Source organism: Artemia franciscana, chromosome 7, assembly GCF_032884065.1.
Source record: "Artemia franciscana chromosome 7, ASM3288406v1, whole genome shotgun sequence".
Classification (NCBI taxonomy): Eukaryota; Metazoa; Arthropoda; class Branchiopoda; order Anostraca; family Artemiidae; genus Artemia; species Artemia franciscana.
Genome location: NC_088869.1, coordinates 36,072,432 through 36,099,014, shown reverse-complemented (window position 1 = coordinate 36,099,014; position 26,583 = coordinate 36,072,432). Strand labels below are relative to the sequence as shown.

Here is a 26,583-nt window from a genome sequence, read left to right as displayed (position 1 = left end):
TTCATCTTTTCCTGCAACTTTATCTTGGTTTAGTACTTTCTAAAAATGAACTGTTTTTATCTCTTTTATTATCACTACAATGTCATTCATGGCCTTCACTTCACACCTCATTTATTCCTATTTTAGTGTTTTCTTCATTGTTCTTTCATTTTCATATGATATACCACTCAAATGTTTCTTGTACAAGACCCTCCTCTTCTCTAATAAACTCAAAACAATCTCACTAATATTCCTAGCTGCGTTTCTAAGTTTCCTCCCTAAGACGCTATCAGGGATTTCACAAACTATTTTCTAAAATTATTCCATTCATCTTCTACATTGCTAAACTTTAGACTCTCCAGCTCGGTATTCAGCGGTTGCTGGAAATTTTTTCTCAAATTCTCATCCCGAAGTTGACTAACGTCACAGCTTCTCGGAAGGTAGGTGCCCTTCCTATATTGTAGCTTTAGGTCAAACCTAGACAATATTAGATGGGGATTTTTACTTAAACGTCAATAACAGCACTCCTATGAACCCTTGTACCGATTCTGCCATCGTTCGGTTTACAATAACGTAACCACCAAGGTTAGACGTCTTACCATTATTTGAATAACAAGTTAAAACATGGGTCATATTATGACCAAATATTGTATTAGTTATAACTAGATTGTTGTACCTACAAAATTGCAGCAGTTTGTGACCATTACTGTTTTCATTTCGAACACATAATTTACCTAGGCTAGGATACCATCTATCCCTATTTCGTCCAACCAGGCCATTAAAATTTCACAATAAAAACACCATATTTCTACCTGGAATTCTACCTATTTGGTTCTCTAGCTGTAAGTAAAATTCATATGAGTCACTGCTATCTCCATCTGTCGGTTTTAACGTGGCATATAGTGCTGACTGATACCCAGCACTCTTTAGTCATAAAATGAGCAACTAGCATTCTATTATTAATATTTCCCCAATCTAAAAAAGACTTAGCAGCTTCCTTATTCATCAAGAGTTCCTACCCCCTGTCTATGCACCTCATCCTTCTCCCAATAAGCCCAGTACCAAGCGTCTGAATTCACCGGTCAAAATGTCAGTAAGATAGTTGTTTTTTAGCATTCTAACATTCTAAGTCACAATTTTAACATTCTTTACGTCATTGAAATTATTACGTCCTCAGGAAAAGCAATGGTCCCAGAACCAGTTCAGCATTAGGACTAACACTTTCGTATATTCTAGACCTTAGGATTGAATTAAATAAAAAAACAAGGTTTTTTTAATCTAAATTTTTTTTTAAAAACTTAAAACGAACATAAATAATTCCGTATATGAAAGGGGTTGTCCCCTCCTCAACGCTCGTTTTTAATTTTATTTTTGAACGTTTTTGAATTAATGCATGTTTTTATTTTGGCTCACCGCATATGAATAATTAAAACAAAATTTGTATATAATTTTTTTTTTGCTAAATGGCTTTCTCATAATTTTGATCAGACGATTTTGATAAAAAACAAGAGCTAAGAGCTCATATGGCACTTGTGACGAGGCAAGAAGAGCTAAGAGCCAAGAGATCATATGATATGAGCTCTAACAAAATTCTATGAATCAATAGATTGATTTAAAAAGAAAATAAGAGGCTTAATGTCGGTCAGGATTTAAAATAAGAGCTCTTAGTCACGATGTCCTTCTAAATATCAAAATTCATTAAGATCCGGTCACCGACTCGTAAGTTATAAATACCTAATTTTTCCTCTCCCTTTAGCCCTCCAGATCGTCGAATCTGGGAAAACTACTTTATCAAGTCAAATTGTGCAGCTCCCTGACATTCCTACGAATTTTCATTGTCCTAGCACGTCCAGAAGCACCAAACTCGCCAAATCACTGAACACCTCCCCCCAACTCCCCAAAGAGAGCGAATCCAGTACGATTCTGTCAATCACGTAACAAGGAAATTTGCTTATTCTATCCACCAAGTTTCATTCCGATTCCTCCACTCGAAGTGTTTTCCAAGATTTCCCCCTCCAACTCCCCCCAATGTCAAAAGATCTGGTCGGGATTTGAAATAAGAGCTCTGAGACATGAATTCCTTCTAAATATCAAATTTCATTAAGATCCGATGACCTATTCGTAAGATAAAAATACCCCAATTTTCTAGTTTTCCAAGAATTCCAGTTTCCCCTCCAACCCCCCCCCCCATGTCACAGGATCTGGTTGGAATTTGAAATTAGAGCTTTAAAGCACAAGATCATTCTAAATATCAAATTTCATTAAGATCTGGTCACCCTTTCGTAAGTTACAAATACTTCAATTGTCAAAATTACCCCCCCCCCCCCAATTCCACCAAAAAGAGCAGATTCGGTCCGGTTATGTCAGTCACGTATCTTAAACAGGTTTCTATTCTTCCCATCTAGTTTCATCCTGATCTCACCGCTTTAAGTATTTTCTACGATTTCCGGTACCCCCAACTGCCCCCCACAATTACGCTTGATCCGTTTGAGATTTAAAATAAGAGATCTGAGTTACGAGGTCCTTCTAAATATGAAGTTTCATGAAGATCCGATCACTCCTTCGAAAGTTAAAATTTCGTCATTTTTTTATTTTTCAGAATTAACCCCCCCCCCCAATAGAGCGGACCCGTTCCAATTATGTAAATCACGTATCTAAGACTTCTGCTTATTTTTCCCACCAAGTTTCATCCCGACCCCTCCAATCTAAGTGTTTTCCATGATTTTAGGTTGCCCCACCCCAAAATCCCCCAATGTCACCAGATCCAGTCGGAATTTAAAATAAGAGCTTTGAGACACGATATCTTTCTATATATCAAATTTCATTGAGATCCGATCACCCGTTCGTAAGTTAAAAATACCTCATTTTTTCTAATTTTTCGGAATTAATGCCCCCCCCCCCAACTACCCCAAAGAGAGCGGATCCATTCCGGTTATGTCAATCATATATCTAGGACTTGTGCTTATTTTTCCCACCAAGTTTCATCCCGATCCCTCCACTCTAAGTGGTTTCCAAGTTTTCCCCTACCAAACCCCCCCCCACCAATGTCACCAGATCCGGTTGGGATTTAAAATAAGAGCTCTGAGACACGATATCAAACAGTTCGTGGTAACGAACTGTAGCAAGGAGCGACCCGGCTCAATAGTAACCAAAACTCTAAAAAATGGATTTTGATACCAATAGCTACATCAAAAGAATCGCATTTTAATGCTGATTTTAAATATATAAGTTTTATCAAGTTTAGTCTTACCCATCAAAAGTTATGAGCCTGAGAAAATTTGCCTTATTTTAGAAAATAGGGGGAAACACCCCCTAAAAGTCATACGACCTTAAACAAATGAATTATTCTGTTTAACTTAACATTGACAAACTTTCTTATCTTAATTCTCGCTTTGCTCATGAAACAATTTTGATCAAACAGTTAGTGGAAGTAAACCTTCAACAGGAAGTAAACCTTCCAAACAGTTTGTGGTAACGAACTGTAGTAAGGAGCGACCCGGCTTAATAGTAACCAAAAGTAAAAAAAAAAATGAAATTATTTTACCAATAGCTACATCAAAAGAATCGCATTTTGATGCTGATTTTAAATATATAGATTTCATCAAGTTTAGTCTTACCCATCAAAAGTTACGAACCTGAGAAAATTTGCCTTATTTTAGAAAATAGGGGGAAACGACCCTTAAAAGTAGTAGAATCTTAACGAAAATCACACCATCAGATTCAGTGTATCAGAGAACCCTAATGTAGAAGTTTCAAGCTCCTATCTACGAAAATGTGGAATTTTGTATTTTTTGCCAGAAGGCAGATCACGGATGCGTGTTTATTTGTTTGTTTTTGCTTTTTTTTTCCAGGGGTGATCGTATCGACCCAGTGGTCCTAGAATCTTGCAAGGGGGCTCATTCTAACGGAAATGAAAAGTTCTAGTGCCCTTTTTAAGTGACCAAAAAATTGGAGGGCACCTAGGCCCCCTCCCACGCTAATTATTTTCCCAAAGTCAACGGATAAAAATTCTGAGATAGCCATTTTATTCAGCGTAGTTGAAAAACCTTATAACTATGTCTTTGGGGACGAATTACTCCCCCACAGTCCCCGTGGGAGGGGCTACAAGTTACAAACTTTGACCAGTGCTTGCATATAGTAATGGTTATTGGGAAGTGTACAGACATTTTCAGGGGGATTTTTTGGTTGGGGGAGAGGTTGAAAAGAGGGGGATATGTTGGGGGAACTTTCCATCGAAGAATTTGTCATGGGGGAAGAAAATTTCCATGAAGGGAGCGCAGGACTTTCTAGCATTATTTAAAAAAAAAATGAAAAAATAAATATGAAAAGTTTTCTCAGCTGGAAGTAAGGAGCAGCATTAAAGCTTAAAAAGAACAGAAATTATTACGCATATGAGGGGCTCACCTCCTCCTAATACCCCGCTCTTTATGCTAAATTATTTTTAATGATTTCAACTATTTATTCTACGGCTTTTGTGATTCAGGGGTCATTCTTAATGAATTGTGACAAGTTTAATCTTTAATGTAAAGAGCGAGGTACTGACGAGAGGGTGAACCCCTCATATATGTAATAAAAACATGAGATTACAAAAGTGCGTTACGTAAGCTAATTTATAAGTTACGTTTATCTTTTACTAATAAAAACATTCGTAAAAATTAAAAGTTGTAGTTGCCTTTTTAAGTAACCAAAAAATCGCAGGGCAACTAGGCTTCCTCCACCGTTCCCTTTTTTCTCAAAATCATTCGATCAAAACTATGAGAAAGCCATTTAGCCATAAAAAAATTGCAAATTTCGTGTTAATTATTCCTCTGCGGAGAGCCAAAATCAAAACATGCATTGATTCAAAAACGTTCAGAAATTAAATTAAAAAAACAAGTTTTTTTTAGCTGAAAGTGAGGAGCGACATTAAAACTTAAAACGAACAGAAATTTCTTTGTATATGAAAGGGGCTGCTTCCTCATCAACGCCCCGCTCTTTACGCTACAGTTTTTCACTGTTTTAAAAATCAGAGTTGAGAGAAAGTCAAACTTTAGCGTAAAGAGCGGGGCGTTGATGAGGAAGCAGCCCCTTTCATATACGAAGTAATTTCTGTTCGTTTAAGCTTTAATATCGCTCCTTACTTTCAGCTAAAAAAATTAGTTTTTTTTATTTAATTCTTCTAAATATCAAATTTCATTGAGATCCGATCACCCGTTCGTAAGTTAAAAATACCAAAATATTGGGATTTATCAAGATTCAGTTTATTTGAGCTACAAAGGTACAATTCTGCAATTTTTAAGTTTGAGCTTCAGTTTTGTTTCCATTAGAAAAAACTTGTTTTTTTACTATCAGATGAAATGCTTCCAGGCAATCTTCCTCTTGGGAGAAAACCAATATCAGACCTAGGATTTTTTTAACCTATATTACCTAATTAGATCAGGAATGATGAGAGTACAATCAGCGTGAATTCCAAGATAAATTCTCATTTATGTTAAATTGGGTAGAATCAAGAGGATAAAAATTAAATGATTTGACAGATCAGCTTTTTTCCTTACGAAATACAATAAAGTATAAAAAGTTTAAACTCTCAAGTCACCGGAGCATTATTTAGTGTCCACAATCAAAAGAAATTAAACAATGTTCAAAGGGGAATTACAAACTAAATGAGCTGCAGAATAGGCAAAAATATTCATCAAAGAAAAATTTAGCTGTGACAAAGCATGAATCGAAAATAAATTATTTGGTTATTTAGATATAACGCAATTCTATTTGTAAACTTTATTTTTCTTTCTAGATATATATTTTTCATTCCTTTTCGACAAAAATAGCTACAAACAATACAATAAAATAAGAGGTAACATAATAACATATTTACCTTGTATACCCACATTTCTGGTATTTAGTAGATAACTGTAGAAATCATCACTATCTCCTACTGCACAAAATGTTCCCTAAGCTGTAATTCTTTACAACCTGGCTCTTTTCAGAGTTGCTTTTCAGAAGAATAATTACAGCACTAAGATTATGAGGGTTGTCATTTTGTCTATGTTTCTGCATGCACAAAAATTCAACTAACTTTCCTCAAAACACTTTCCAATATTTATTTACAACATCAACGATTACACAAAAAATTTTTAATTAATCTTCCTCGTCTGATTTGTTTGTGCTTTCATCATCAGTCTCCTCATGATTCTTTTTTTTACTTTTCTGAAAGGAAACGAAAATTGAACAAAAAGTAAAGGAATGATAATAAAAAGATACACACTTATATTCATACGTATATTTATGCATTTATATATATATATATATATATATATATATATATATATATATATATATATATATATATATATATATATATATATGCTATAACCCTGTATTTAAGGCGGTCAAAAGAAAGTTATATCGCAGATAAAGCAATAGAAGAGCCAGAAAAAAATTATAAGAAGATGACTAGAAAAAATAAGCATAAAAGGGTAACTGAGGATGCAGGCAAAACAGAGGCATACGACAGCCGAAAGTGGCTCAGTCACAATCAACTTGACGTCAGCTATTTTATCATCATGGGAGGACTGTGTTGATTCATTGTCTCATGAAATAACAGAATAAAACAGTTTTTTCCGAATAAAAGTAAAGAACGTCAGTAAAACTACTCGAAATCTTCCTATATGAGGGAGGACTGCACCTCCTCAACCCTCCCCTCATTACGGCAAAGTTTTATAGTGCTATGCTGAAACCAGTAATTAGTACAACAGATATACAGCAGATTGTCTTTTAAAACCTTTGGACATGGAATTGTACTGTTTAAAGCAAATACACATCATTAAGCAAGCTTTCTATATTAAATATATATATTCTATTTCTATATATTTCTTGTTTCTTTTTCTATTCTATTTCTTTTGCTATTTCTATCTATTTTTGAGTACACAGCAAATACTTTTTATTCTATTCCGATCGCCTTTGTGCTTGAGAAACTGCTCTTTAAAGGGGACCCCAGACATCATTATGATGAAAAACTTCCGTCAATCGATTGAATCAAAAATGATTCACCAACAAAAAATCTATAGAGTTAACTGAAAATCATTTATATAGCAATCGCCTAGATCATGTTACTTTAGAGTTAAATCCTTATTTTTAGAAACCCTTACAGTTAGAAAATACAAGGTTACGAGTCAATCATGTAATTTGAAACTTCAAATAGTTAGAAATGTATGACGCATTGGAGGTTCAAGGTCAAGACCTTGAACGTTTAACGCTTGAGTCAAGTGTTGACTGATTGATAGAAAGTTTGAATGACCCAATCATTTTGATCAAAACCGATTTGTTACATTAGCTTTGGTCGAGATTGAAGGGTTAATCATTAATCTCAATTTTCTACCAATTAGAAATAATTTTACAATTTTGATCGGTTAGGAGTTTTGTGGCTGTGAACTATGCAGGTAAATAGTTATTTAGTAATCGTTTTTGTTTCTGATCAGCCTATGTTCTCACGGATTAAGAGAATATTGAAGTAACTTCATAGTCTGCCGGATTTTAATTTTTTTTCAAATTTTGGTTATGTATAATAATTTTATTTTAAATTTCTGTAGAATTTTGTTTATGTATTTTAAAGTTAGCTGGTGATATGTTTGCGGTTTTGAAGAAAGCATTCTTGGAGCATTCTAGTGGTATTTAAAGGGAATATGCACCAAGTAAAATGACAGAGAAAGAGCATGAGAAAATAATAGAAAGACGCATGACAAATTTATAACTTGAGATGTTATGAACAATTGTGGATGATAGAGCTAAAGAGTAATTCCTACCTTTGATTTGTCTTTCTGTTCCTTTGATTTGTCTTTTCCAGACTTCTTTTTCTTCTCCTTCTCATGTTTATTTTCATCACTGGCTTCCGTTTCTTCATCTTGAGATGCTTGAGGCTTGAAAAAAAGCATTATAAGTACTTTGAGCTTTTATTTTGGTCAATTTGTATTAGATTAATGTCGTTATATGCCGTTTTTACAACGTTTTGAACTGAAGTAAGTAGATAAGGGTATAAGAGGAGCATACACAGCTGTGATGGCAGCTTCGTACTGCAATTAGCTGTTAATAGTGAGGTGAAATAAGCAGATTACTTCAAAGACTGTTTGATTGTAATATTAATATGTTAGAAACTGCAAAAGTAAAGAACCATGTACTTTCCATGTATTGATATCTTCCCCAACCCCTCCGCATATAATTGTTGGTCGTAAAAATCATAAGAGAACCTATTCACTTGGAAATCGACAGTTCTAGTACCCTCTCCACTTTGAAATTCCAGTCATTAGAAGGTGACCACCAACCTTCTTTGCCGTTTTCTGCACCCCCTTAAAATATCCAATCGAAGTTTTGAGATGACCATTTTGTTTAAAATTTCCAAAAGGTCAAATTAACCCCCCCCCTCCTAATCCTTAGCCACTAGAGAAATTGCCATATATCATCCAATCGCTCAGAGATATATTTTACAGTGGGAAAAGGAGAGCATGTTTGAGGGTCCAATTTGTTCGAGCCTTCCAGCTGTCATCAAATTGGCAAATAGAATTACACGCTTCGTTGGTAGGGGGAAGGCATTAAGTGGCCCAAAAACCGGTCAAAAGTCATCACCAGTTTGTCATGTCATCTTTTGATTAGTTTAAAATTACAGCTTTAAGTCCTTGGGCCAAGAGAAACATAAAACGCCAAATAAAAGTTTTATGGACAATCCATCAGATTCAACTTTTTCGCATGCTGACAAATGGTCTGCGTAGTGAAGGTACCGACCACAAGATTTTCTGCCTTCGGAAAGGATTGCAATGCGTGATTGGGGCAAGTCATCCAACGTTTCCCGTGTTGTTCCCCAGATTTCTCTTGGTGCCCGTTTAGAGCTGGGTTGACTCTGGTCTAGCTTACCGAGTCACACCATTGACCTCCGTTCCAAGCCACACAACCAGAGACACAAGGAATCCAACCCTGTCTTCAGGATTTCAAGTTTAATACGCTAACCACTCGGCTGGGACGGCTTGATCAAATTCAGCATATCAAAAAACATTATTAAAGGGTGTTTATCTATTTTTCCCCGCGGATGATCATTTAAAATAAATGATTGCAGAAAATCGAAAGAAGTCTTAATTTGAAAGGGAATTAAAAGTTCTATTGCCCTTTTTAAAAACACAGCAAAATTTGTACAGCAATTAAGAGGTTCCACCTGTTTGTAGCCAAAACAATAATTTCACCACAAAGATGAAGACAAAGCTATCAAGCGAAAATTCTGAGAAAATAAATCGATTTAAAGTTATTTCTAAGATCATATTTTGAGCCTTCAAGTTTTAGAGACAGCAATGGTGCGGAATGGCACATTTATTCCTAAAAATGCATGTAGTCCATACAAAACTTATTATAGACACTCCTTTTAAAACCTCGTTTAGCTAAGTAGATTAATTGATGCTTGATAAAATTAGTAAAAAATATGTTTTTCTTACGGAAGTAAAGGACGAAATTTTGACTCGAAAAACTAACGGAAATTATTGCTTTGCTGATCATGCAGATCAAAACATATCAACAAAACTAGCTCAAATATATTGACTCGTGGCACTGTTTGCGTTGATTCAAAACGCAAAACCCATCCCCCTAAAAACCACTTTGGGCCAGAAAATTCCATAGCCAACCTTCCAAAAAATAAAATACTAATCTTATGAGACTTTCAATTGTTTTTCGTCGACCACAGTATCGGTGACTTTCAGTACATAGTTATAATAATTCTCTAAGAAACGTAGACAAGTTCAGTTTTCAGAAAAGCACTAGTTTTTAGAATTCTACAGATGATGGTAATGAAAAAGATGAATTCGCAGCTGCTACTAGGATATCTTCCAGGAGCAGGAGGGTAGGGGGCAGGAATAAATTCTACCAAGAGCCATGTGTTTACCAAAGATTAAATAAGAATGTTCCTTATTGTCGTATTTATATATGTTTTAAAATGTCTTCTTGTTACTCAAGAGAATTTACGCCCTGGGGAGAATTCACTTTTTCATGGTACAATCTTGTTGGTCAATTAAAAGGGGGCTGGAACTTTTAATTTTGTTTAACAAACAACAAAGAGAGATAAAACTAAAAGAAAAAGTCTCGTTTGAAGTTTTTTTTTGTTGAGTTTTATCTCTCTTTGTTGTTGTTGTCATGTCTGGCCAGTTCGGCTTAAGAAATTTTAATTTTGTTTAAATGAGCCATCTTCTAATTTTCTAGGACTATTGGTTTGATACAATCATCCCAGGGACAAGACAACAAATAAACTGCATTTCTGGAAAAAAATGCAAGATTCTATATTTTCTAGATAGCAGCTTAAAAATTCTATGACAGGGTTCTCTGATATGTTAGATCTAATGTTGCCGGGTTTCCAAAGACAGCCGGGTTTCCTCAAGATCGTAGCTTCTGATGGGTAAATTTGAATTTTGTATTTTTGCAATTACACTCAAAAGCCAATTCTTATGATGTTTTAATTGTTGCCAAAATTTCCTCTTTTAGAGTCTTGGTTGCTCTTAGCCCGAGGCGCTGCATGCTTAGAGTTCGGTACTACAAACTGTTCGAAATCCAATATAGAAAAAAACTTAAACAAAAGAGGAACTGTAAATACAATTAGTATTTTCATTTAATTGTTAATACAACTTCATGATTTCGCTGTGGAAGGCTAGATAATATTATTTTTTTGATTTATTACTTTTTAATTTATTAGTTAAAAAATTATTTTGTCAACACAGTGGTCTAAATGTTTACAATAAAAAAAAGAAATAAAATAATTACGGTACTTTTATGGAAGACAAATGCGGGGAGGGGGATCTAATACCCTGGTAACACATATACTGGTGGTTCCAAGTTAAGCCAAAAGGCTCTTTAAATTGGTCTGAAAATATAACTGAAATTTAAGCTAAAATTGTGACTGAAAATTAAAAAATTATGTACCAGAATTCGAAGACAGTATGTTCATATTACTAAATAAAATTTATCTTTGGAATTGAAAAGCTTCAAGAGATTAACCCAGACCTTATTTTGTTATCCGGCGCCAAACTTGTGGAATATGATTACAAAAAAGGAAAACATACAAGAGAAAAAAAAACTAAAATTAGGAAAGAAAATCCAGAAATAAAGTGCTACTATCTCTATTGCCATATAAAAATCTAAAACGTTCTCCCCCCAAACAGATAAAGAAAGGCAATAGATTAAATGCATGTAAATTTTATTTGTATCATAATTAAAGCCATGTTGTTATTTATTCTTCTATAACATTTTTAATTTCAATTTTAACATTGCACATTTAAAAGCAGAACTATAGTTAGTTTCAGAGCAAGCTGTTCATTTGGGGGAGTGGAGAAATCCAAATAAGAACAAGTCTTTATAATCCGTTCTATATCCGATTCAAGATATTTACGTATAATTTACCACAATTGCACAACACATTAGTAAATTTTACTACGGGACCCAGAGATCGAATCATGCTGCAGCAATGCACTGCAGGGACGACGCAGGGGCCTAAGTAGTCAAGAAGCATCGTTAATCTGATACAATACATTAGTAAATTTTTCTGTACCCCCCCCCCTTCCTACGGTTTTTCCGGCTGAATTTGGAAACAGAGACTCCAATCTATCTAGTGTTAATTAAGAGATTATTTATACTCCCAAATGGCCAAAACCTTTTTTACATATTGGTTTTTACCTTCACATCAGGGCTGCCACCGAAAATCAAATAGTTCGTGGTAACCAACTGTAATAAGGAGTGACCCGGCTCAATAGTAACCAAAACTCTAAAAAATGGAATTTTGATAGCAATAGCTACATCAAAAGAATCGCATTTTAATGCTGATTTTAAATATATAAGTTTCATCAGGTTTAGTCTTAGCCATCAAAAGTTAAGAGCCTGAGAACATTTGCCTTATTTTAGAAGATAGGGGGAAACACCCCATAAAAGTCATAGAATCTTAACGAAAATCATACCATCAGATTCAGCGTATCAGAGAGCCCTATTGTAGAATTTTCAAGCTCTTATCTAAAAAAATGTGGAATTATGTATTTTTTGCCAGAACGCAGATCACGGATGCGTGTTTATTTGTTTGTTTTTTTGTTTTTTTTTTCCCAGAGGTGATCGTATCGACCCAGTGGTCCTAGAATGTTGCGAGAGGACTCATTCTAACGGAAATGAAAGGTTCTAGTGCTTTTTTAAGCGACCAAAAAATTGGAGGGCACCTAGGCCCCCTCCCACGCTAATTATTTTCCCATAGTCAACGGATAAAAATTCTGAGATAGCCATTTTATTCAGCGTAGTCGAAAAACCTTATAACTATGTCTTTGGGGACAACTTACCCCCCACAGTCCCCGTGGGAGGGGCTAAAAGTTACAAACTTTGACCAGTGTTTACATATAGTAATGGTTATTTGGAAGTGTACAGACGTTTTCAGGGGTATTTTTGGGTTGGGGGGATAGTTGAGGTGGGGGGGGGGGGGGGTTATGTGGAGGAGGAAAATCGCTCAAGGCTCTTGAACGATCATTGCAAGATTTGCGAGGAAATTCCAAACCCTTTGGCAGCACATTAATATTGCTTGCGGGAGATTTCAGGAAAACATTTCCTGTTATTCCTAGATCGACACCTGTAGAGGAAATGATGCAGACGAAATTGCCTTAAAATTCTAATTTATGGGTACACGTAAAGACATTAAAATTAACTATAAATATGCGTGTCCGATTGCAAAGCGATCACTCTGCTGAAACATTTTCAGATCAATTGCTGGCAATTGGGAACGGAAAGCTCCCAGTTGACTCAATTTCAGGACGTATACAACTGCCTCCTGAATTCTGTAATTTACTGACGTCCAAAAGTGAATTGGTTGAAAAGTTATTTCCGAATATTCTAACCAATTATAAAAATCATAAATGACTAAGTGAACGAGCGATTCTGGCAGCCAAGAACAAAGTCGTCCTCGAAATCAACAATATTATTCTGACCAAGATTCGAGACCAGGCAGTCATTTACAAGTCAGTCGCCACAGTTCTTGAATCAAATGAAGCGGTTAACTACCCATCAGAATTTTTAAATTCCCTGGATCTCCAGGGGATCTCTAGGGGTACCAATAATACTGTTGCGAAATATTAACCCACCAAAGCTTTGCAACGGCACGCGACTTGCCGTAAAAAAAAACAGGAAAACGTAATAGAGGCAACAATCTTGACAGGGCCTTCCGAGGGTGAGGCTGTTCTTATTGTTTGCATTCCCATGATTCCAATGGATCTCCCTTTTCAATTTAAAAGATTGCAATTCCCAACTCGATTAGCATTTGTAATCACCATCAACAAAGCTCAAGGGCAATCATTATAAGAATGCGGTATAGATCTTAATACGGATTGAGTTTTCCATGGACAATTATATGTTGCATGTTCTAGAGTCGGTAAACCGGACGATCTATTTATATGCACAGACAATGGGACTACGAAGAACGTTGTATATCCACAAGTTTTACGCAGTTAAAAATTAGCACCTTGCATACGTGTTACTTTAGGGAGGGGGGTTAGGCTTGCGGCCGAGAGAAATTACCAAAAGAAAGCGTGTCGATGTATTACAAGAGCAACGCGAAACCTGGCTTGCGGCTGAAAGAGAAAGTGAAAAGAGAATGCGTGTCAAGGAAACCTGAGTATATCAGAGGAATAACCAGTTGTATATCCGCAAGTTTTTGGCAGTTAAAAATTAGCACCTTGCACACGTGTTGCCGGGGCACTTTCCGGAAAAAAAACTAAAAAATAAAGAAGAAAAATAAATGAAAAAAGAAGAAAAAACTATAAAAAAATAAAAACAAAAAAAAGGTAAACAACTAAAAAAAACTAAAAAAATAAAAATTAAAATAAAAAAACAAGGGACTTCAAGAATTCAAAAAACTTAACAAAAGAAAACAAAAACTTTGAAGCTTAGTAGATATCATTGTTTGAAATTGGACTTCCTTTAATCCAATATCTTTGAAAAACCTTCAGTAGAACACAAGGGACAATGAGAATCCATATATAGAAGCCTGCCGCGTGCCGTGCTGGAGCCCAGCTAGTATATATATATATATATTTTATATTTATATATGGGAAACATATCCCAAATGGTGGCCATCCTGCTTTACGTACCGTTTATAATAATGGTAGAAAACATGAATCCAAAATGCATGGCATATTGTAACACTTTTCATTTGGAAGAGAGGGGGAAGGCAAGTTTAAAATAGGTTATTTGCGCTCTTCCGTCTTTTGTGCCTCAATCCCTACCTAATAATAATTAAAAAACTAACCTTTTCATAGAACTCAAGCATTCCTGATACTCTAGTGTGAACCTGCGTAATATTATCCTGAAGCGAGGATGTAATTTCTCTTAAAGCAGATACATCTTTGCCAAAACTATCTTCGATTCCTGTCAAGGTAGAACTTAAGTTTCCAAGCTTTTTGACATTATTTTCAAAGGCTTCTGACATTTTTTTATTCTTTGACTCCAGATCAACAAGTTTTTCGTTCAGTGTATCAACAGTTTTGTGTAGGTCTAAGAGAAAACGGTGCTGTACTGGTCGATGATGATGAATATGATGGTGTTTGCCTGAAATTTAGCGTGTAATTAGTTATATTGTGCCAAAATCGAAAGAATAATGTATATACAGAAGGATTTCAACACATACTAAAGGGTGGAATATGTTCAATATGTTCTATTTGCATTGCCTTCCAGTCTCGCTATTTTGGACCAACGCGCTTGGGCATTGTGGATCATGTGAGCATGATGGCAGGTGTTAGAAAATGTTCCGCCCGTCAAAAATATTTGTGGTTTTTTCAACTTCCTTATAGTTTTCCATGTGGGTCAGGTTTTAATTATATTGGAAGCATGACTTTTACAGATATACACATTTAAGCTACAGGTTTAGCCATCTGTCTGCTATAATTATAAAGGCCAGGAATAAATACATATCCAATGGTTGGTGGCACCATTTCGTGAAAAGTTGGGGAGAGAGAGCACAACAAATAAAAATTGGAAGGTAGTTCACCCCCGCTCTAATTGGCACGACCGTCAACAACCTATTTTCGAGCCTTCTTCTTTGGATTTACATGAGAAGAGCATATTCATAATCATCACAAGCATTGTTACCATATTAATTTATTTGTTCATCAAAGAAAATAGTATGTAGCTGCATTTAATGAAATAAAAATGGAAGATTCTACCAGGATATAACTGCATGATTAAGTCCTAAGGTGAGAGGGATTAATGCGTTTATATAATGTCTTGTTAGTCAGGCACGTTTATTTGATCACTTTGTAAATATTTGCAGAAAAGTTACATAGACTGATGATTGATTTTAGATAGAGACTGGCAAGAAGTCCAGGCACGTGTTTTTTTGTTGCATTTTTTGTGCTGGAAAACTGATGACAATAGGCAAATTGAATATTCTTTTGACGGTATTAAATAGCTTTGGTCATTTTAATCTTTGAAAATAAGAGGCTATACTTGGTCATCAAGACTTAATTCACAATGATAAAAATGGTATTCTACCTAATGGTATATTAACTGAATCAAATGGTAAATTATGTTTTTTTTCGTAGTTGAGTTCTGTTGCATAAGCAAGATTAACCAGGGCATGGTTACCTTAGGCTACCATAGGATTACCTGCAAATATTCTTCGCAGGCAATCCACATACTTTCTAAACTATCTGCAAACTCTTACACATAAGTTTAGGACTATATTCGGCTCATTAGGATGAAAGAGGGAGGTTAATGAGCTAAATTTGAACCTAGAATATCTGCAAAGTTTGACTTTTTAAAACTGACTTTATTTGGCACGAAAAACCAACTGTTGGTGATAAATCAGCAAAAACACATAATGGAAAATTCACAAAATTGGGTAACTTTTAATTATAGCCTAAGGACAAAAAGAGCTAAGAAATTCAAATAAATCATCTCAGACATAAACTTCTTACACTCTCTGAAGTCTATATACACTTAGATCAAGCACTTTTTTTCGAACAAATTTTCCGAAGGTGGTCGGCTACACTTTTTAGGTTTGTTTTGAGAGCTACTAATTACCCTTCTAAGTAGTTTTTAAAGTAATTATCTCTACTGACATAAATAACACCTCTAGATATTCTATCTTCTGCCTACATTTGCATATGCTTATTACAAGCTTAATAGCACACAAATAGCTAAAAACTATTTTCAAATTTTGTTTGTCTATGAAATGCCACGCTCTCATTTTATCTGAAACCTATGCAAAATACAAAGAACTTAAAGAGAAAGGCAAGATAAAGAACATTTTTTTTTACATTATATGTGCATATGTCTATTTATTCAAAGCTTAATAATGCACAAATGGGTAAACCTACAGTCAATGATTAGTGTATCTATGAAAACCTTGGCTTTTTTTTCTGTCTCAAACCCGACATCTCTTGAAAACTATAAAGAAATTAAAATGAAACTTAAGAAAAGTATGTTTATTTATGTATTATGTTTATTTTATGTTTATTTATAAAATTTATATTTAAAATATATTCATTTTAATTTAATTTATAAAATTTATTGAATTTTATTGAATTGTATTTAAAATTTTTATTAAATTTTATAAAAATTTATACAATTTTATAAATATTAATTTATAAAATGTATTTTAATTTAATTTTATTTAATTTAAAATATAAATATATAAAACACACGAAAAACAGATATGAATTAAAAGGAAAACTAAACCAAAAACAGGGGGGAAGCAAATAAGTGGTACAACCTAGGCAGCACCTCACAAAAAAGGGAGAAACTAGTTGGATATTTTATTCATTTTTTCTGTAATGAAACGGACAAAGGTTTTTTCATATCTGGAAGTAACGCAGCGAATGGGGCACAAAACTGAAGTGGGCTCAGAAACAGCTCGAGGCTGTCGTAATCTGGATGGTGAGTGACGTTTGGGGAAAATACTCGCCGTCCGAGGGTTTGTTATTGCATTTTTTGAAAAACGGAGGCACAAAGACAACCTCCGTCGCTCAGGGGTTTCCAAACTAGCTTTTTTAGGAGCAGAGAGTAAGGCACCTTGCCTTCTTTGAAAATTATTCGCAAGGCTCTTTTTTGGACTGACTCAATTTTGTCTGATTCTTCACGAGAGTTGCCAGGGTGGCAAACTGGACAAGCATATTCAAGATGCGGGTGGACAAAAGACGTGTACAACCTTAAGGAGTGAGAAGGGGGACGCTATATTTCTTTAGGAGCTTAAGTAGGGCGATAGACGCATTAGCTTTATGGATGATGTCTTTAACGTGGATATCCCAATTTTAAATTGAAGAAATTGTGACTCCAAGTAATTTAACCGAGGACACATAAATTTCAGGAGGGATAGAATTAAGAAAACAGGGTGAGGATTTGAGGAAACAAATCAGCATTATCATGGACTTAGAGAGGTTTACTGTCATATCTAAGTCCAAAGCCTCACTTCTAATTTCATTGAGGATATTCATAGGGTCACTTATTAAATTTCTGAAGCAACTTTCAACAATAGTTAGGTCATCAACAAATTTCCAACGGTCAGGAACTTCCTTCGCGAGGCTGTTGATGATGACCGAAAAGAGGAGGGGACCTAGGAGAGTTCCTTGGGGTATGCCGTTGTAGATAGAGAGAGGATTTGAGTAATGGTTCTGGTATTTAACCACCTGCGATCTATTTGTTAAAAAGGAGGCAGCCAATTTTACCAGTAAGGGATTGATATTGAACTCTTTACGCTAAAGTTTTTTACTGTTTTAAAAAGTAAAGTTGAGAGAGAGTCGAACTTTAGCGGAAAGAGCAGGGCGATGAGGAGGGAATAGCCCCTTTCATATATGGAGTAATTTCTGTTCGTTTTGAGTTTTAATGTCACTCCTTACTTCCAGTTAAAAAAAACTTGTTTTTTTTTTTATTTAATTCAGATAAGACTCGTCACTAATTTTTACGTTATTTTCGTATCTTCTGCTTTTAGCTTTATATTTACTGTAGTATTTAATTTTCAAGGTTTAGCTGGATGTTTATTAGAAGAAGTGGGTTTTTGGGAGGAATGTTTATCAAACTACTCTGTTTATCAAAACTATTTACCATTAATGTCGAGAATTAAGTTTAAGTCAGCGAGCCGTCAAGTGTGATATCAAGACTCCTTGATTCATTTGATTTTGGGAAACTCAAGCCCAAGATTCAGACGGAAAATAACATTTATAACTATAACAGACTAGTACTAACTTAAAACCAACGTTAAATTAATGTAGGTTAATTTCCTTTTTCGGCTTAGCGCCAATACAAAAAGAAATATTGTAGACAAAATAATAGAAAATTATAGCTGAATAAGAGTGGATATAAGGTTGTCGTTTTCCAGTGATGTTCTGGTTAAAAATGAAAATTGTCTGTTCCTAAGCTTAGCATAATTAATTATTTTTGATGACGTACGAAAATAAGTACTCGATACCAAATTGTAGATACAGTCACAAGAAAACCGGAACTTACCTGTTGTTTGCACCGCACTTTCTGTTGTCTGAGTACCAGCTAGTTCTTCTGACGTCGCTTTGGGTTCATCTTCCTTGTGATGGACTTCCTCAAACACGGTATACTAGAGTTTGATAAGTAATTGTCATAATCAACAAAATAATGTAAAAAGAAAAATAAGCTGTAAAACAATTGCAAGCTACTTAGAGCTTCCAATGAAAGACGAATTACCATTCTAATATAAACTAAACGAAAAGCTGAGACATAGTAAAACAAAATTTAGCAGGTCTAGCGTTGATGGTAAAGCATATGCAATAACAAAGAGGAATCGCACAATTTCCTGGGAAGCTGTGAATAAAATACACCTCTGATGAAGAATAGAACTATATACAGCTAAGGTATTTCCTCTTCGACGAATATAAAATATATAATATTTTACGGATGCATGCTAGTTTAGGTTATTGTATGCACATTATAGTTTAGGTTTTGCTTTTCACCATCACTCTTCATGAACCTCAGGCAAAAAGGCTATATAACTTTAAGGTGACAACACGGACACCATGTGCTTTTTATTCTAGTCTCGCTGACAAATCAGTCAGAGTTGGAGTTCTCATAAAGAACCCATTTTATTATTCATGCGTAGCTTGTTATTTACTAAAACGTATCGTGCTGAATTAAAAACATGCAGAGCACTGAATGGGGTTTTAAGCTCTGTTTAATTTTAAGTTTATGTTTCGTTTTCATTACCGTACACTGACGGTTTTACGAACTTTTAATAATTGCAGTAAACCATACAGTTCCGTCATATAAGGAATCAAATCACAAATGTTATAGATACAGAAATCCTTAGGAAGCGACCAGTCTCAAGCTCTATCCCTTTTGTCGTTGCTTAGCGCACATAAAACTTAGTTCTGAAACTGTCTAATTCCACGGCAACTGGAGAATTGAACCATACAAGTTCATAAATCATACAAGTTTATGAGTCACAGTTACGAGCAGACTTTAGCGTAATATTGAAATAATTGACGTTCCTTTGATGCTAACCATCAATGGTATATTGAAGCTAAGAAGATGAATCTGAATCTGCAATGTTATCTATTTATCCATTGTATCTAAACAAAATTTATATTTAGTGCATGCATAAAATTTCCCGAGTCATTTTCTATTTGAATAAAAATCTAACGAAATTCTAGTCCAGTAATACGCTTTGTAATAAAAACAGACCCTGAAAAAAAGATGACACTCCGGTATACAAATAAGTGATGAATAAATAAATTATGAACCTTATCAGCCAGCTCGTTTATTCTATCCGTGACTGAGGTCTGCATTGCTTCAAGACGGTGGACGGAAGAGGCAAGTTCGCTTAATTCAGATTTTACTCCTTCATTGTATAAAGTCAAGCCTGTTAGATCGTGTCTGACTCTTGAAAGCTCCTTGTTCATAACATCAAGCCTAGAAATCCCCCAAAAAAGGATATTTGAGTTTAAATTTCAAACTAGAAGAGAGGAAGAGAGGAAGAAAAAAAAAGAAATATGATTGACGACCTTTAAATAAGGAATTCTACTTAAGTAATTTAAGCTCTTTGACTAAAATTCCCAAATTTTCCAGAAATTTGTTGACAGAGATGTAGATCACCAAGAAAGCTTGGTATTATTTCTCCATTGAGAATTTTTGCAAGCTTAAAACTGTTTTATTTCTGAATAGGTTCAAGATTATTTTTCGTCCTTTCAATTCGACAGGCATTAGCTTTCAGGATAAAATTATATATTCTGCTACGATTTTATGCATAGTTTAATTGTAAAACCATAAGCTTTTGAAATTTATTTTCCTTATTTTTTCTTACATCACCATTCTTAAATGTCCTTATTTTTATTAGTGTTAAGTACTATACAATAATTGTATTCTCAGTACTGACGAGGGTTTACCGACTTATTACCCCGTTCTAGTTACAGTCCAATCTTAAAGAGTTCAATTTGTAAAGTTTAAATTCATGAGACGGTCTAGTTATATTGAAGAAAAAATGATGCAAGACAAGACTGACAGAGTCCGATTTTTTTTTTTTAGAAAAATATTTTTCTATCCAGAAAAAACTCGCATCAATTGTCTCGAATTTTCATGTTTCAAAAAGCTCTTTTTCTGCACATGAAAAATATTAACCAAAACCGGCTTTAGTCAGCTATCTATCGAGCTTTAATCTGCTATGTATCGAGTCTTGAGTTTCAAAAAGGCTTTACAGAAGTATACACCCATTTTCGGTATTCGTTTTTCAAGTTCCAGATAAAGAGAAATAAACTAAGCTGGAATTGTAGGTTTAGCAGACAAGTTTTCTTGTATTGCATTCAAAATTACAAAATTATGATACTATCATCAAAAAGTGTTGTTAAGATTATTCTTTTTTATTAACCAAAACAATAAAAGATATTAAAAAAATATAAAGTGCTTTGCTGATTCTAGATATGACCTTTGTAAAATTTGGACCTATCAATTAGAAAAAAGTCATAAGGAAATAACTTAGAAAAGGGGATAACTAAAAAAGAATTTCTGTTGAGCGGAAAGTCCAACTTCAGTAAACTGAACATGTTTCAAGCCATTGCTGAGAATTAAATCTATTTTATCATTTAGAAGAACCGAAAAAATTGAAGTTTTCTCCTGAAATTCGTAAACTCTAGTTTAAGTCCCTTAAGATCAATCTTCATCTAAACCTAACACGTTAAAACTTCAGTTTTTTTAGGACCAGACATATTGGGAAAATATCTAAAGAGAAAGCTTTTTTAAACCCAAACTTTGTTAGGCTTACAGCTTCATTGGAATTTAAACAGAATGCATATTTTGAATATTAAGGCAAACTTGATGGATCCTAAATACTTGTAAGCACAACTTCTAAACTTTCGACGAAAAAACTAACCTTGCATCTTCATGCGCTTGACGTTCAAGCGATTGGGTTACATTAATAGCTGTATAAAGGTCATCAATTTCTTCTCTGATTTCTCTTACATAGGATTGCAGCCAAGATATGGTTTGTAAATGACTTTCGTCCAAATTTTTTCCAGGTGAGCTCAGGGAAAGTGTTTCTGTCGCTCTAGATAATTCTTCTCTATAAAAAAAAGTTGATGAGAATTAAGCAAAATAAATGTTTATTTAAATCCAAGAACATGCAATTTGCTACTACTATTAACAACACTCCGAAGCACCAAGCCACCTGAAGTCAAAACATCTACGCCCGCACCTTCTCCATCCCAATCTATCTAAAGCCTCCCCCTTACACCCTCCCAGGAAGTTCAAATTTCCCTTAAATTTTTCTTGAACACATCCTCCCACATCAAACTTGGACGACCTGCTTTCCTTTTAGCCCTAGACGATAGGCCAAAAAGGGCAGTCTTTGGAAATCTTACATCCTGTATCCGCAGAACGTACCCTAGGCATCTAAGCCTTTCTCACATTATAGCCCTTGAAAGTAGGATTGAACCACACTTTTCGTAGATCCTACTGTTTGAAATACGGTCAGTCAGCCGGACCAAAAAAGTTTGTGCGCGATTTCTTTGGAAAAAATCTAAAAATCTTCCCTCGTTCTTTGGAGCACTTATGCTTCAGTATATTTGATCACCCGTCACTGTAGCTTCCAACATTCTAATCTTGGTTCGCAGACTTATCTTGCTATTTTCCAAACTTTTTTCAACTGTGAAAAAACGCCCTAAGCCTTAGCTATTCTACGATTAAAACTTCACAGCACACACAGTCTTCACTAATAGTACTACCAATGTAAATGAAGCTGTCCACTTGATCGATCTTTTTATTAGCCAACATTACCTTTTTATATTCATTCATTCTTAGCCTTAGCAACAAAGTCTTCTTAACATGAACTTTCAAACCTATTCTTGCACCCTGAACTTGTAAATCATCAGCATAATCTAAGTCCAGGAAGGTTTTCTTTCCCATTTGATACCATCGTCTTTAATCGCCTGTCCTGTGCTCTTTAATACAAAATTCATCAAAATGATCTATATGAATGGGGATAGAAAACAACCCTGCTTAACCCCTGATTTAATACGAAACTGGCTACTAGCCTCACTTCCTACCTTAACCGCAGCAGTGTTATTTGCGTACAAAAATGCCTGTTTACTTCCCAATAACAAATGCTATAATAATACTAATAATAAATTATTGTTACATTCTGTACACAACACAAATGCACTATAGAGGAGTATAAGAAAATGAAAAGAAAAACAAAAAGGGACAGACAAAAAACACGGACAATTCTTGACAACTTTAACTTTCAAACACTTTTCAGCATCCAGTTTCAGTTCCAAAATTTCGTGTAAGAGTATGTGACTACCTAATTAGTCCATTCACCTTATTGACTCCACAAAAATACCTTCAGATAAAAACGAATATCCTCCAATCAGCTAAAACTGGGTTCTCCTTATGAATTAGCTTAAACCTAATGATGTGTTGTCGGAAGTGTGGGTACTTGAGCTGCCTGTCCCCAGCAGCTCAAGGTCTATAGGCCGGCCAGTACCAATAAGACTCTTCCCACTCACTCCTGTTCTCTTCTGTAGATTTCATAAGTATTACTTAATGAACCCTTTTTAGACTGTCTTCTTCAGGCTCCTGTAAATGGGTCAAACATTATAAGATATCACAACTAGTGACGCTAGGCATTTGATAGAAAGCAAATCAAAGGAAAATCAATAATTCTGCTGCAGTGGTTAGTAAATCTATGTGATAGTTCGTCCATTTTTGATATACTACGAAAATACTTGCAGAACCTACATAATAGCGATCGGATTTGATTTTTATGATGCAGAGAAAAATTTCCAAATGGGTTTTCAAAATAACACAAAGGTTGCAAAAAACGTATTATATAGCTAACCAAGGGTTCTCTTATCAAACTGGCCCTTTACCCTGAAAGGAAGACTGTAAGATTTTCAATTGTTACAGTCAAAAAGACTGTAACTCTTTCAAAGAATCAATTTTAAGATGCCTAGTGGATCTAGCTGAAGGTCCAAATGAAAGGACTAAATACCTAATTGAACTGGAAGATGAGATCTTTGCAGGATCAACTTAGATTGTATCATTGGAGGCGATCCCGAGTCCAAAGACAAGAAACTCTGTTTTGGAAGTAGCAACTGAAAGATCGATTTTTCTCAATTGATTTAAATTTACCGAAAAACTATTTTTCAGAGGCAGTAGCACCGTACACGGTGGCGAATTGGTTTGTAAAGGTGAAGATAGTCCAACAAAATAAACGGTCAACATAGACATTTATTTTAGCCAGAAAGTCTGTCCCCAGCAAAGCAGTGTCTTCAGCCGATTTATGGTGCAAAACAGCAGTTCTAGCCAAAAGAAGGCCAAAATGCTATTGTGTGAAAATTCTGAGATAGTCAATTGGTTTAGAATTAACGAAAAACTATACTCATATTGAACCCTAGTTTCAGAGGCAGTAATTCCGTACGGTAGCGCATTCGTTTCTAAAGGTTCGGATAGTCCTACAAAATAAATGGCAACATATATTTATTTTAACGCTTCATATTAGTAGGTGATTCGGTTAAAGCTTGGAAAAATTTATTTACAGTTGTATATAATAGAGCTTCAGCTATTATATAGAAGTGTTGATGGTTCTTTTTGCAGGTTAGGGAAGGAATGTGCCTTTGGCGTCAAAAAGTGTCTTTCTAAATCTTAGTGGATTTTCAGATTAAAGTAGCCAAATTTTCAAGCGTCAACACTTACAACACTAGTTAAGGGTATATTGAGCTATTTCTTGATTGTTTGGATTAAGCGGTTGATTCTACGTATGTTATAGGTCCTTACGAATTTCCAACTTGGTTCATGTTGCATTATCGATTGATTTGCAAGCCAATACAGTAAAGGTCATGTTTGATTATCTTTTGTCTGAACATGATCCCATAGCCTGCTCAATCACTTCGCCATCTCTTAGTCATCATAGTACATCTCTTGGTCCTTCAGCACCTCTACACCGTCATGACTAGTTGAAAATCGATCAAACACTTTTCACCGTGTCGGTAGATTGAATTCTGGATAAAAATAAGGATCCTTTTCTAACACCTTTTTCGGTTGCCTCAAAAAGAAAATCTTTGTAGATACTCGCTGGCACTGACATTTACCATCCCCTAGTGAAATTGGTAGCTAGGGCCCCGGTGGAATTGGATGGTAGGGGTCTCGCTGGAATTGGGGGCTAAGGTCCCATTGGAATTAGCCTCTAGGCCCCTGAAGGAGTTGGATGTTAGGGGGACCCCACCGGAATTGCTTGCTAGGGGTGGGTCAGCCCCATAATGTCACGGTGGCATGAATATACATAGCCAAGGTTCAAAGAAACGTAGTATTTCTATCAAAACCTCGGAAGTAACTCTTAATTTGGTTTAAATTTCTCTCTAATAACCACCCCCTCTGTGATTGGTTGCTAGGCCTTCCCAGTTGGAGCTGCTCTCTTGGGGTTGGGTCAACCATTGAGTGTCACAGGCTGGGAAATGAGATAAATAATACCAAGAAAAAATGAACAAAATATAGAATTAATTCACATCTTTTGCCCCTATTTTCCTATACTTTGAGCAAACTTAGATCATCCTCTAAGAACACATCTTTAAACATTCTCTCACAAGGAGTATTTTCCTATGTTTTGAACAAGTTTTTGTCATTTTCTAAGAAAATATCTCTAGAAATTCTCTAAGAAGGACCCCCAAAATCTTAGGATCATATCGCTAAGAAGTGAAGATTCGCTTTGTCTGGGTTTAAAATATCCTTCTAAAGCATTATTTAGCATGCAAGCGAGCTTCAAGTAACCAAAATAAGTAATCTCGATTATTGCCGTCACTGGAAAACACGTAATTATAGCTTAATCATCCTAATAAGTAGGACACGGGAATTCTCCGCGTGTGGAATCTATTAAAATCCCGCGTGGGATTTTGTAGAATCTTTTTCCTGGATAATAATATTAGCAATAAATTGCTGGCCCCGCTGTCTAGGGAGCAGTTCCATAGGATGGAGATGGCCCTTTCGAATCCTAATGGGGACAAAAATTATTAGAATGCAAAGGTTCCCTGAAAAAAAAACCTTGAAAAAAAAGAAACCCTGAAGAAAAAAATCTCTTAGAGCATTATGTAACACCGACGTTTGTACTGCTGTAGCTACGTCCCAGTAGGGAGACACGGTCTGCAGGTTGCAGGAGAGTTAGTCGACTAAACAAGCTCTACTAAAGAGCGCACACCAAGTAGGTAAAGTAAATACAATTAATAATAATAAATAATCCAAATAATCTAAAGTAAATACAAATAAATATTATATATATATATATATAATAAATAAATAAATATATATATATATATATATATATATATATATATATATATATATATATATATATATATATATATAAATAAATATATATAAATACAAATAAATAATCTAAAGTAAATACAAATTACCTAGTGTTTAAGTTTCATTAAACACTATGACATTGAACATGTCTTTATTTAAAATTCTTAAATAAAAAATGAAAAACAGATAGCATTGGAGTGACAAACTTACCTCATGTGAGCCATTTCTTGGCCTTGTAGTAAAATTATGTCTGACAAGCGTTTCACTTCCTCTTGAAGCTTTGTATCATCAGAATCTGTTAAATCCACTGAAGGGGGTGTTGGAATTGGATGATGATGACTGCCAATTAAAATTTTGTCAGAATGATCTTTCAAAGATTCTAAAGCTGTTTCAAGTTTATCATTACCACTGAACATTTTTGGAAAAGTTTCCTTTGGAACATCTTCTGGTTGCACCGGTGGATCTGTTGTACCATTCACAAAAACAGATTCAGTTATTTGGGTAGAATCATCTCCAGTTTCATGAACCTGATTTTCTTTATGGAGTTGATCTGCAATGAGTTTCGGCTCTCTGATGAATTCTGGGTCATTTTCGGGGTTAGTGATATCGGTAGATTCTGCCAGAACGTGTGATAAACAAGCATAAATGCAGATTAGTTGCAGCTTCATCTAAAAATGAACAAGAAATTAGCAGCTTCCTGCTGAAGACAGCGAAATTTATTTGGTTCCCTGAGATTATCTCAGTGCACAGGATAGATTCAATATTTTCAAACTATAAATGCCTGAACTAGTCAGATTGTATAAGCAGTACCTATGTTTCTGCCTTTAT

General features: G+C 35.0%; 1 protein-coding gene across 2 annotated transcripts in view; it reads right to left on the bottom strand.

Annotated features, from left to right (window-relative positions):
• Positions 1–6,045: 6,045 nt before the first annotated feature.
• Positions 6,046–26,583, bottom strand: part of LOC136029214 (golgin subfamily A member 2-like) — a 30,519-nt gene continuing 9,981 nt past the window's right edge. For both annotated transcript variants that reach the window (XM_065707413.1, XM_065707414.1), the window contains exons 2-8: positions 25,966–26,423; positions 21,329–21,517; positions 19,707–19,875; positions 18,445–18,547; positions 14,252–14,550; positions 7,761–7,874; positions 6,046–6,165 (exon numbers count right to left, since the gene is read on the bottom strand). In XM_065707413.1, coding sequence (XP_065563485.1) covers positions 6,097–6,165; positions 7,761–7,874; positions 14,252–14,550; positions 18,445–18,547; positions 19,707–19,875; positions 21,329–21,517; positions 25,966–26,423 — 1,401 coding nt within the window. In that variant the 3' untranslated portion in view covers positions 6,046–6,096. The remainder of the gene's footprint in view (positions 6,166–7,760; positions 7,875–14,251; positions 14,551–18,444; positions 18,548–19,706; positions 19,876–21,328; positions 21,518–25,965; positions 26,424–26,583) is intronic.